Source organism: Lissotriton vulgaris, chromosome 1_1, assembly GCF_964263255.1.
Source record: "Lissotriton vulgaris chromosome 1_1, aLisVul1.2, whole genome shotgun sequence".
NCBI lineage: Eukaryota > Metazoa > Chordata > Amphibia > Caudata > Salamandridae > Lissotriton > Lissotriton vulgaris.
The window spans coordinates 1,696,851,169-1,696,863,966 of record NC_141685.1 but is presented as its reverse complement, the minus strand read 5'-3'; the positions used below and the strand labels follow the sequence as shown (position 1 = coordinate 1,696,863,966).

Genomic DNA, 12,798 nt, shown 5'->3' with positions numbered 1-12,798 from the left:
GGAACTCCCTCCCGACCGACCTGCGCCTGACCCAAGACCACCTCTCCTTCAGGAAGAAGCTGAAGACCTGGCTGTTCGAGCAGTAGCGGCTCCCCCCCCCCCCCCCCAGCGCCTTGAGACCCTACGGGTATGTAGCGCGCTTTATAAGTGTCACTGATTGATTGATTGATCACTGGCTCACCGCCAACCAGCTCAAACTTAACGTAAATAAAACCGAGTTTCTTTCAATCTCCCCACCCAAAACCAATCCAGACATCCAGGAATGGATCAAGGCTATCACAGCGCTAAACTGCCCTCCTACCATTATGGACTCTGCAAAATCCCTTGGAATAACCCTTGATGGCAGCTTGACGGAGCATATCAACTCAATGGCAAGACCGCAAGATTACCTAAGAAACCTGAAACACTTCCTCAACACTTCCGACCTAACAACGGCAATCCAGGCAATAGTCATTTCCAGACTTGAATATGGATGCTCTACTCTCGCAGGGCTACCCAAGAACTCTCTGGCCCATTTGAAAGACTGCCTCAACGCTGCTGCCAGACTCCTAACTGGCGCAAAGAAATTCAACCACTTTTCTCCCCACCTTAAAGCTCTGAACTGGCTTCCCCTTGAGGCCCGAATCCAACTTAAACTGGCCTGCATTACTCACAAGGCTCTTTACTCCAATTCCCCTGCATTTCTCGCCCAGAAACTCGTGATATCCGGAGGAGCCAGAAACTCCAGATCTGCCAGCTCCAACCAGCACGCTTCCGTAAAAAAAAAAAATACTACAATCTGGCCTTCTCTGGGGCCACTCCAAGAATTTGGAACTCTCTCCCACCCTCCATCAGAAGACTCCCTTCTTTGGCACGCTTTAAAAAGGAGACCAAAACTTTCCTAATGGCCAAATTCCTCGCATAACGATCATATTACAATCATCTCAACAATCTGTTCCACCCACCACTTCGGCATTGTCCATGGCTTTTTTTTTTGTTCAAATCTGTTTTTATTGTGAACACAGCGATAAGCCTACAACCCCGTGCTGGGGCCGGCCGCGCAGCAAAAAAATGGATAGGCATAAGGAACCAGGGGAGGACGAGGTATTAACACAGCGTCCAGCCTACAACCCCAGGAGGGGCCGGCCGCGTGGCTTAGGGGCAACGAAGGCCGAAGGCAATCACACGCTGATGTTGTAACGTTGTGTGGGGGAGGCGTGTGTGGGAGGAAAGGCAGTAGTGTCACGTTTTCCAAAGGCCCAACGGGGTCCAAACTACCCCATAGAGGGGCGGAAGCCTAGGCGGCAAGTAGGAAAGGAGAAAAAGTCGGAGGAAGAGAAAGCAGTAGCGAGAAGAAGAGTGGAGCCTGGGGATGAGGACCGCAGTCGCCGGCCGGGGGCTAGGGGGCGCTAACTGGTGAGCTGAGTGTTAGAGCGCAACAGCGTCCGCGGTGGGGGAAACGGCTAAGGGTCTAATCTGCATGGGTCAGCGGGGACGAGGGCGTCCTCGAATAACTGCAGAGCGCGCAGCCGGGGGGGCATGTGGCGGGCATAGCTGATGGAGCACAGGTGGCGCACAAGGGGTTCCCACACTGCCTTGAAGCGTACCCCCCTCGATTGCACTCGCGCCGTAAGCAGCTCCATAGTCAGGACCTGCCAGAGGCGCACAAACCAGGAGGCTATCGGCGGTGCCTCAGCCCGCTTCCAGTACAGAGCAATGAGTTGCTTAGCAGCGCCTAGCATGTGAAGAGTGAGGATCCAGTCGCTGCGCGTGAGGGCCCTAAGTGCAGGGGGTCGGATGCCCAGGAGGAGCGTGCAAAACTCTTCAGGTAGGGGGAAACCAAACACCTTCTTAATGTGACTGAGGACCTCCTTCCAAAAGACAGCTAGGGTAGGGTAGGCCCACCAGATGTGTACGAAGTCGCCAGTCGCAGTGCCACACCTCCAGCATAGCGGCGAGGAAGTGGGGAACATTTTGCTGAGTCTTAGGGGGGTATAGTACCATTGCGTTAGCATCTTGTATGCGTTTTACCTCTGCGGGATACTACGATAGGTTTTAGGGATGTCAGTCCATAGTCGGGCCCACTGAGAAGGAGTGATATCGTCGCCGGTCGCCGACTGCCATTGCCTCTGGTAGGGGTGCGCAGGCGGGGCGGTGGGGTGTTGCAGGATGTTGTAGATCTGGGAGATAGGCCTTTTCAGCCCCCCGAGGGAGCGCGCCAGTTTCTCGAATGGTGTGTATGCCCTGGTGGCAGCCTGGTACACATCATCTCCCATAGTCCAATGGCGCAGTTGGGCATACTGTAGGCTGGCGGTCGAGGGGAGGTCAAATTCTTCCCTGCAGTCTGACCAAGATTTAGGCGCCCCTCCGAGGAAGAGGTCCCCTATAACTCTGCAGTCCCCTTGTGTCCACCTCTCAAAAGCTCGGGTCCGGGCCGCAGGGGGGAAGTGTGGGTTACCTGCAATGGGGGTGTGCAGAGAGGGGAACGTGGTTAGGCCCTTTGACACTGCCACTCTGTCCCATATGTCAAGGACTGTTCTTGTTGGGACCGCCATGTACGCACTTCTGGAGCGCGCCACACGCGGTAACCAAGGCAGGTCCCATATGGTGCGTCCCGTGACCACCCGGTCCATGTGGAACCAGTGTTTGTCGCTTTCGCGTGCCCCCCACTCTATTACGAATCGAAGGTGCGCCGCCCAGTAGTAGTGGAGGAGAGTCGGGCAGGCGAGGCCGCCCCTGTCTCTTGGTTCCATCAGGACTTTCTGCGAGAAACGGGGCCGCTTGCCCCCCCAGATGAAGGACGTGAGGTCGCGTTGGAGACTTCTAATGCAGTGGAGCGGGATCGGGGTGGGTAGGCACTGAAAAACATAGAGTATACGGGGGAGGATCGACATCTTGACCGCGTTGAGCCGCCCTAGCCAGGAGATCATCAAGGGCTTCCAATTCCGCAGGTCCGCCAGGACTTCCTTGCGGCAAGCTGCCCAGTTTCGTGTGGACCACGAATCCAGATGGGGCGTTAGGTCCAGACCCAGGTATTTAATGTGGCCCTCCGCCCAGCGGTAGGGCGTAACCCCTTTAAGGAAGGCGACTTCTTCTTCGGGGACGGTGAGGTTAAGCACCCAAGATTTGGTATGGTTAATCTTTAGGCCTGACGCTTGTTCAAACAGTGTGAGAGCTCTGTGCACCGCCGGAAGGGAGTCCCTAGGGCGCGTAAGTGTAAGAATCAGGTCGTCCGCGAACAGCGCTACTTTGTTGGTGCGTCCCCCGTGAGGGATTCCATGGATGTCGGGAGTACGCCTAATCAGCTCCGCCAGCGGCTCCACCGCTAGGGCGAATAGGAGCGGCGAGAGCGGGCAATCCTGTCTTGTGCCCCTGTGAATCGAAAGCGGCGCTGTCAGTTGGCCGTTGACCCGGATTCTGGCTTGCGGTCCGAGATAGGGGGCCATGCACCTAGAGATCATGTGAGGGCCAAGACCTAGTTTTTGGAGGACCGCCCGCAAGAAGGTCCAGTCGACCCGGTCGAAGGCCTTTTCTGCGTCTAGCGAGAGGAGGCAAGCCGGGATATCCCAATGCCTCACCTTCCCCACTAGGTGTGCCAGTCTGCGGACGTTGTCGGCCCCCTGACGGTCCCGAATAAAGCCCACCTGGTCCGGGTCGACTAGCCCCGGCATGTACGGGTCCAGCCGTTTGGCCAGGATCTTGGTGTAGATCTTGAGATCAGTATTCAGGAGGGCTATGGGGCGATAAGAGGCACACAAGTCGGGGTCTTTCCCAGGTTTGGGGATCAGGGCGATCTCCGCCAGGCCCATATCGGGAGACGGTCCAGTGGCGTCAGAGAAAGAGCCATATAGCCGCAGTAAGTGCGGGCGGAGCTGGGTCAAGAATAGGCGATAGAAGGTCAACGGTAGGCCGTCTGGTCCCGGGGTTTTCCCAGTGGGAAGGTCCTTGACAGCTTCTGTTATTTCCTCCTCCTGCAGGGGCCCCTCTAGCGTGGCTGCACATGCCGGGGACAGTGGAGACCCCTCAAAATCCGCGAGAACGGCCTCCCGTGCCTCCGCGGAAGTGGGCTCCTCCGCATATAGGGAGGAGTAGTAGGCGACGAAGGCGTCCTGCTTGGCTTTCTCAGAGGTGGCACAAGTGCCATCCTGCTTCTTGACGTTGGCGATGTGGGCCCTGACCGCACGCGCTCGCAGTCTGCCAGCCAGAAGGCGTCCAACTTTGTCCCCGCCCTCATAGTAGCGTTGTTTGAGCGCCAGCAGGAATGTTCTGCTTTGTTGGTGCGCAGAGTGCGGAGTTGCCCCCTGAGATTGGCGAGTGTTCTCTTAGACGCCAGCGAAGGGGAGTCCCGGTCCTGAGCCTCCGCTAGTTTGATTTCACTAGCCAGGTCAGTTTCCACTTTGAACGCCTCCCTCCTCCGTGCCACCGCCAGGGAGGTAATATGGCCCCGAATGGTGGCCTTGAAGGCATCCCAGACCGTATGGAAGGGCATGTCGGGGGTGTCGTTGAGCGCGAAGTACGAGTCTATGGCGTCACGAATGCTGGCAACGTCCTCCGGGTCCCGAAGGACAGCCGGCGGGAGCACCCACCTGCGCTCACGAGGTGCACGGGTCAGGGGGTCCTGCAGCAAGAGTTCTACATGGGCGTGGTCCGATAGGGAAATGTCAGATATGGCGGCAGTTAAGGAGTCTCGGGCCAGTTCAAGGGAGGTGAAGAGGTAGTCGATACGGGAGTATGTCCTATGGGAGTGTGAGTAGAAGGAGAAGTCTCTGGTCCCCGGGTTGTGGTAGTGCCACACGTCCACGAGTCCCAAGTCTGTAAGCTGTGTTTTAAGGGTAGAGGACATTGCCCCCATGCCATTGGAGGAGGCTCCCGCCCGGTCCAACTCAGGGTCCCACACTAAGTTGAAGTCCCCGCCCAGGATCACGTTAGGGTCACCCGATGGGAACTGGTCCCGCAGGAGCGCCTGGAGGTATTTGTCCTGCGACTGGTTGGGCGCATATACACATCCCAGGGTGAGTTGCGTTCGCCCCATCTGTACCGTGGCTCGGAGGAAACGCCCGTCAGCACTCTTGAAGGGTTTCGTGGGTCCCCGTCTGAAGCCCGCCCTGCAGAGGATTGCCACCCCTGCCGTCTTGGTGTCAGAGGAAGCCCAGAACTGCGTGGGGTATCTAGGGTGCGCCATACGCCTGGTGTCTCCCTCCAGAAGGTGCGTCTCCTGGAGGAGGATAATGTCAGGGGAGTGATGCAAGAGATAGCGCCAAATCTGGTGTCGCTTGTTGGGGGAGTTGAGCCCTTTGACGTTAAGTGATAGGACCTTCAAGGGCGTAGGGATGTTCGCAGTCATCGCACTATGGGGGAACGGCGCCGCGCTGAAACCAAGGAGACAAACCCCCCCGCATGCAGAGCAGCAGCTGCCTCGCCTCGCCTCCAGCATGTCAGCCCCCGCAGATCCCACCGTACCACCCTTCCGCAAGCGCGGGGAGAGAGTAGGAAGAGAAGGCAGCGTGAGAGAAAAGTAGGAAGGAAAGAGGGAGAAGGAAGATAAAGGGTATAGAGAAGAATCACAACCAAAACAGGCCAACTGGGCCATTGTACATTGTCCCAGGTACCGGACATCCTCTACCCGAGGGTTCGGATGTACACAGGAATGTCACTTCCTACGGGACAAAGTGAGGGAGCGAGGGCCGGAGTGGGGAAATGAAGTCCGGTCGTCTCGTGGCCCGTCCACCCCGCTGTCACAAGGAAGTCCGGGGGTGCGTCGAGCCAGGTGAACCTCAGGTCCGGAGCAATCGCCAAGAGGGCGCTGGAACACATCGTCGTGGAGTAGGGCCCGATAGAGGTAGGACCCATTGTCTTTCCTTCTTGTCCCCCACAGGGGGGGGAGAGCCATGGGGGAAGCCCATCAGATAGGAGGGGGGTCGCAGTTCCAAGGATGGCGGGGGCGTGCCGCAGAGGCGTGGTAGGTCAGGGCCAAGCGGCAAGGTGGTGAGGACATACTCAGGGCAGCCGGTGTCTCTTTAAGCAAGTTCAGTTGGTGTCTGGAGTTGAGGGGCGATCCCCTCCTTCAGTGCCAGAGACAAGGAGCTGGGAGGCCTGTTCCTCGCGGTCGCCCTCAAGAGAGCGGATGTGAGCGATAATGTCCTGCTTGGTCTGCGAGGTGGAAAGGCTGTCCACTGGGGGGGTCCGGCGGCGCCTGCGCACAGTGGACCTGTCTGGGCGCGGAGGGTCCCTCTCTGGGCGGTGAGAGCGGGAGGGGCTGTGATCAGGGGATCCCGGCATATCGAGCAATTGCGCCGCTTCTCGGTAGGAGCGAAGTGACCGTCTCTTACCTTCCCATCGAAAGATGAGGGCAAAGGGGTGACCCCATTGATAGGAGATATTGACGGTCCGGAGTCTCTCCGTGATCGGGCAGAAGACCTTCCTCCTGTGGAGCGTGGTGGGAGCCAAGTCTTGGAAGATCTGGATCTTGTGGCCTTCGTACCGCAGATCTGGGTGGTCTCTAGCCGCCTTCAGTATGGCCTCCTTCTCCGTGAAGTAGTGGAGCCTGGTGACAATGTCGGGCAGGAGGCCCGTCTTGCTCTCCGCCCCAAAGACACGATGTGCGCGATCAAGGCGCGGTGGAGGGGCATCCTCCTCGCCCCGCACCTCCTGCAGGAGTAGGGCTACGTAGGCCATGGTATTAGTCCCCTCTTCTCCGAGTGGTACACCCCGTATGCGGAGGTTGTTGCGTCGCCCCCTGTTTTCCAGGTCCTCCTGCTTGATCTGGAGCTGGATATGCTGTTCTTCCAAGGTCGCCACCCTCTGCCAGATCTGTTCCAGGTCTTCGGTGCGGGAGTCCACTGTCTTCTCCAGGCCGTCGACCCGATCGCCGAGGTCGGTGACTTCCTTGCGCAACTCTTTGACGCATGTGTGGACCTCCGTCCTGAGGGATCCGATTTCGGACTTTAAGTCCGCCATGAAGGATGACATGAAGGCCTGGGTCACCGGGGGGGAGTCGGCGGGCTGCTGAGGTTTCGCCCCTGTTGCTGGTGGGCCTCCAGAAGACGGCAGCGAGCCCGCTTTTCCCCACATGGAGGCCACCGACGCACCTCTGGTCGCCGCCGGCGGGGGGTCCGGCTTGTTCCCCTTGCCACGCGTCATGGTCCACTCTGGGCGTCGGATAATGGTGGGGGGGGGAAAGGCAAGTCTTCGCGTGCAACCCCCGGTCCGCGGCAGAGGAGAGCCCAAGGGAGGTCCACAGGCGTCCCGGTGGGCCAGCAACCCAGGGACCGCGATCAGGGGCTCCAGGCCCCAAGGCAGGGGATGGCAGGGTGTAGTTAGGGCTCCGCAATCCCGGAGTCGGGCTGGCCTGGTGTTAGCCCGTAAAGAGCGCCAGAGCAGCAGAGGGCTGGCGCACAGGAGGGCCGCGTGGGCGAGGGAGAAGTTCCCGCGGGTAGGTAAGGCTGCGAGGAGGCAGAGGGGGTGGAGGAGGATTCTTGTCGTCAGACTCCCCGCTGCGGCCAAAGTTCGAGTCCCACAGGTTGGGGCCCTCCAATGGATGGATGTGGCAAAACTCAGCCTCCCGGTGGCCCCACCGCCCTCAGTCGAGGCTCGCCAGATCTGCAGGGTGATCGGTATCAGGGGGTCCTGTGTGCATGCGGGCCGGCCACCCGCCTCCAGATGCAGCCCCTCCAGCCGCCCTCAGAAAGTCAAGATGGAGGTCGGGGGTAAGGTAGGGCCCTCCCAGCGCCGGACCCCACCTAGTACAGCCAGGAGGGGGGGGCAGCGCGGAAGCTGCTGCTCACCGTGGTGATCCCGCGACGGGTGATCGATCAGGAGCTGGGGATCATGTGCAGAGGGCCTCCGGCGTGTAGTCCGGGTCCGGTCTCGCTTTCCCGCCCAAGCCGGGGCCTCCTGCAGTCACGGAGCTCGGGCCGGCCTGACCCCTCCGGGAACCGCCAGGGGGAAGGGGCGACGCAGAGGCTGTGGCTCACCGCTCAAGTCCATCGGCGGATGCGTGGTCTGGGGCCGGGGCTCGGTTGGGGAGAGCCTCCGGCGTGCACTCGGGGCCCGGCCTCTCCTTCCCGCCAAAGCCGGGGCCTCGCGTAGTCTCCGCGCTCCGGCGGACTCAGCTCCTCCCGCCGGGGGGAAGTCCAGCGTCAGCCGTCCTGTTGGTGTGCCCAGGCACAATCGGCACCTCAGGGGAAGGCTCGCCTCGCGGGGGGCCCGGGAAGGCACCAGCACCTCGCCAGCCTCTGGGATCAGCCCTGCTCCGGGGGAGTCGGGCCAGTGGACTCCCCGGCAAAATCCGAGGCAAGATGGCGGCCGGAGGCCGATCGCGGAGGTCCCGGGGCTCCGGGCGGCTGCAGCGAGGGTCTCAGCAAGGAGGACTCGTCCTCGGGAGGTGTCGCTGAGTGGGCTGGAAGTAATCGGGGGACCCCAGGTGGAAGAGACCCCCGGATGTCGCTTAAACAGGCTTTAGAGACAGCGGGGCGACGGAGCTCACTCGAGACGCGTCCGTTTACATCGCTGTCTCGGCCACGCCATCCTCTGTCCATGGCTTTTATGGTGAATACCTACCCTGCACTCCTGGGCATCCCACCCAAGAGTTTGAGACTGCGTGCCTTCTTGTATAATGTATCTACCTATTTTTTTTATCCCAAAAGTATCCAGGATTTTGTACTGCTTGTTTTTGCTTATATATTGGATTTACCTATTTTTACCCCCAATAGTACTCTCCCCCTTAATCTATTGTATACCACCCTTCAATCTTGTAAAGCGCTTTGATACCCTCATGGGTCTGGTTTGCGCTCTATAAAACCTTAAAATAAATAGGACTATATCCCCCCTCTTTCTCGGAGGACTCTGGCCTTTCTGGTACATGATCGCTTCCTGTAGATCATGGGTCACATTTTCCCATTGGAGAACTGAACTCTTCCTACCTTTCAACGCAAAGTGCCAGGTTTAGACCCTGAGTCTTGTTAACTGATCAACAGCTTAGCTAAATTGCTAGCTTCCGTGTTTTTTTTTTATTGCGCATACCTATGGCTGCATTTCCAGGAAACAGACATCCAGAAGTGCCAGATACCTTGACCTTCGGGATTGTGGCCAGGCCTCTCTATGCCGGTGTTCTTCAGCAATCCTCCATTTTGCCAATATCACTTACACACATAAAATACACACGTGTACACACAAACAGCCATCGCATACCTGCCATCTTCTCTTATGTTTTTTTCCTCCTTCTGCTGCATTTCCTCTTCCTCTTTCCAATCATATGGTGGTGCCCACTTGTATTACCTAGAGGTGCCATGTCTCATTAGTGTGAATTCCTCCTTACCAGCAGGACTTAATGAGCCATCGTAAATTAATTAATGACACGTTCCTTCATGCTTACTACGAAGAGGGCTCGTCTGAAAGGGAAATGTTAAGGTGGAGAGGAACAACGCATTTAGATGTTAATCCTCCAAATTGATTTATATACAAATAGGCAAAATATCTCCTGCTACTGTCCTCAAACCATGGTTGCAGGTCTGTCTTGAGGCCCCCTACTGTTTTCTATTTGCTCTTTGTCTTATAGACAAGCTAAAAATCTGAATTTCATATATGACTTCATGTCCTTTATTCAAATGTATGTGCAATCACTGTGTTTAATACTTTTGTGTTGTAGGTTGCATTCGTTTTGTCTTTGCTCTATTAAAATGATAAACATTTGTTAAAACAAATAAGTGTTTGAAACAATAATGTGATTGGTAATCCTGTTTTGGACCTTATTGGCAGATAAGGGTGATAGTGTTTGAGTACATAAGGTTATGCATTTGAGTAATGATTTGTCTTCTTCTGAGAGCAGTAGCTTTTTGTTTTCTTTTTCTTCTTAGGACTCCGCTGATGATGGCTTTCACCAGAAAAAACTTGGAAGTGATTAGAGAGCTTATTGAGCATGGTGCTAACCCGCAGTTAAAGAACAAAGATGGCTGGAATTGTTTCCATATTGCCAGTCGTGAGGGAGATCCAGATATAATCGAGTACCTGCTCACTGTATGCCCAGGCATTTGGATGACACAGAGCAAAATAGGGCGTACCCCTCTGCATACAGCAGGTACAAACCTTATGAGTGCAGCACCTGAATTGAGCACATAAAGAATTAATCAATTCTTGAAATCCGTAAAGTCCTACAGTTTTTTATTTCTATCCTCTTAATACAAATTACCAAGAACTATGATATTTATTTATTGCATGAAAACCCTTTCTACTTTGTTAGCAACCTGGCATTTTTTGCATGTAAATAAATGATCAGGAGCCAGATAGCTATATCTGGGAGCAACAACATGTTTGTTGAATGTGGCTGTTCAGCCCACCCCTTGAAAATGCTGCCCTCAATGTGAAAACAAACTTTGGAAAAGTCAATAGGTCTGGCCTTTGCAAGCCGGATGGGTGGTTTTCTTTATTTCAAGTATAAGCAGTGCAAAATTAGCACAAAACAACTATTGGATGTGACTTTAAAAGAACTTTAACATTATGAATGCTTCTTACCAGACAGGCGGAAGCCTCGTCAGGTAGTAAGAGCTATATAAATACAATTACATAAAACCAGTATAGAAGCCCTTTTCAGTGTTAATGCATATGTAATGGCGAGGAAATGGTCTACATGCAAGGCTGGTTGACCTCGAAGCTGGGGAACCGGGTTTGGGTCTCGGCAGGGACACTCAACATCCTGTGATTCTGGGCAAATTAATTAATTTCCCTGTGCCTAACAAAAAAAAAGAATTTGGCCGTCTGTAAAGTAGATGGTGCTCGTGTGAAGCGCTCTGATACCTTTGGGTCAAGTTTGCGCTATATAAAAACCCCAAATTAATAAATAAGAAAATATGATTCTTATTGGCACAAAGAAAACGTACTGATGCTGTTTAGTTACTGTAACCTAAAGGTATACTTTAAATACACAAGGATGGCTGAGGAAAATTAAAAAGGATAAAGACTGGAAAGAAAAGCAGCATTGGCCAACTAAACCTGTTGCCCCATAAACCCACTACTGAAATGCACTTCTCTTTAGGCTCAATTGTGCATGTGTTAAGGTAGTATATCATCCCTCACAGAGCAAAAGTGGCTGATCAAGAAGTAGGCCAATGCATTGCGCCATGCTGTATGCTGTTGTAGGGCATACAAATTATGAATAGCAACCAAACAGATTAGTAGGTAACAGGGCATTTTTTTAAGTCCCTTTTTGTTTGTATTATTTATGAACTCATTTCATTGCGTGATGCCTGTGAGAGGGCAAAGCTATCACTAGGTTAGACCTAAAAAGAGTCACGGATCACAGTTTGAACGCACTGCCTGCTGCTGACCTAAGTATCATGAAAGGTACATACTCAGCCTTGTACAAAAGCCTCAGCAACAGCTCCACTATGGACCATATACCATTTGGAAGTGCTTTGGCTCTCAGTAGTTGCACAGGTGGTTCAAAATTGCAGGCGGGGGCAACAGCCTTCCAGTGTGAGACTCACAAGCAGTGGATGTATGCTCTCTGCGACACAATTTGACTGAAAGAAGGCAGAGGAGGTTCCTGTCACTAGCACAGCTCCAGTTTGGACATCATGCAATTTTTGGCACCCTTTAGGAGTTGGGGGCAGGCATTGTAGTGGGCTTATGAATTAGTGGTGTAAATGTAGCTGATAAATGTACTTAGTGTAAGTGCCCTCCACAGGGCCATGCAGCATTCCTTCCCCTGCTTCCATTTCTATCCATTGCCTAGCATGCAAGCTGCATGATTTATTTATTTATTTATTTATTTTAAAGGTTTTATATAGCGCTGGCTTGACCCGGAGGTATCAGAGCGCTTTACATGAGTGTCAGACCATAGTTGCAGTTTACATCGTTACAAAGGTTACACAATTATTAGAGCTTGGCAAACATAGTTACATGTAAGGTCAAGATAAACAAATAGGACATATAAGTAAGGGAAAAAGCAGGCAAGGGGAGAGATTCAGGGGAGGGGGGTAGGAGCAGGGGAAGTAGACAGAGAATGGAGGAGAGGAAGAGGGGGAGAGGATGAGAGACTCAGCATGGAAAGAGGAGGGGGAGGGTGACAGGGATACAGATCGGTAGACAAGTCAAGGCTGCGTCCAAAGTCCAGTAAGCTGTGATCCCAGGGGAAGTGGTATCAATTCCCCATCTCTGTTGCGAGAGGCTCCCTATACGCAATGGACTCTCTCAGAGGGGTCTCTAAGCCTCCAAGTTCTACATACTGGATCCTTCCCAAAAAAGGGGAGAGGGAGTGCTATGTCAAGGGATGCCATAACATACCTCTACTGTGAGTGGCTCCCTTGGCACTGTGGACTCTCTCAGAGGGTTCGTTGAGACTCCAGAGTATAAATATTGGATCTTTCTCCAACAAGGGGAGAAGGAGTGCTAAGTCAAAGGGCACAAAAGGACAGGGGGCTAGGCGGGGTAGTAGGCCTGGGAAGTAGACCGAGAATGGAGGAGGGGAGGTTGAGAGACACAGCATGAATAGAGGAGGTTGGGTCGCGGGGACACAAACCGGAAGACGAGTCAAAGCTGCATCCAATGTCCAATAACCCGTGATCTCAGGGAAAGTAAACAGAGAATGGAGGAGGGGAAGTGGAGGGGGGAAGAGAGACAGCACAGAAAGAGGAGGGGGAGGGTGACATGGACATAAACTGGTAGACGAGTCAAAGCTGCGTCCAAAGTCCAGTAAGCTGTGATCCCAGGGGAAGTGGTATCATTTCCCAATCTCTGTTGCGAGAGGCTCCCTATGCACAGTGGACTCTCTCAGAGGGGTCTCTGAAACTCCAAGGCCTACATATTGGATCCTTCCCCAAAAAG

At 54.3% G+C, this 12,798-nt stretch overlaps 1 protein-coding gene across 1 annotated transcript in view; it reads left to right on the top strand.

Annotated features, from left to right (window-relative positions):
• ANKRD16 (ankyrin repeat domain 16) overlaps positions 1 to 12,798 on the top strand; it is a 355,029-nt gene that overhangs the window by 151,283 nt on the left and 190,948 nt on the right. Inside the window, exon 3 of the mRNA XM_086918939.1 lies at positions 9,834 to 10,054. Within this exon, the coding sequence (XP_086775065.1) occupies positions 9,834 to 10,054 (221 nt within the window). The remainder of the gene's footprint in view (positions 1 to 9,833; positions 10,055 to 12,798) is intronic.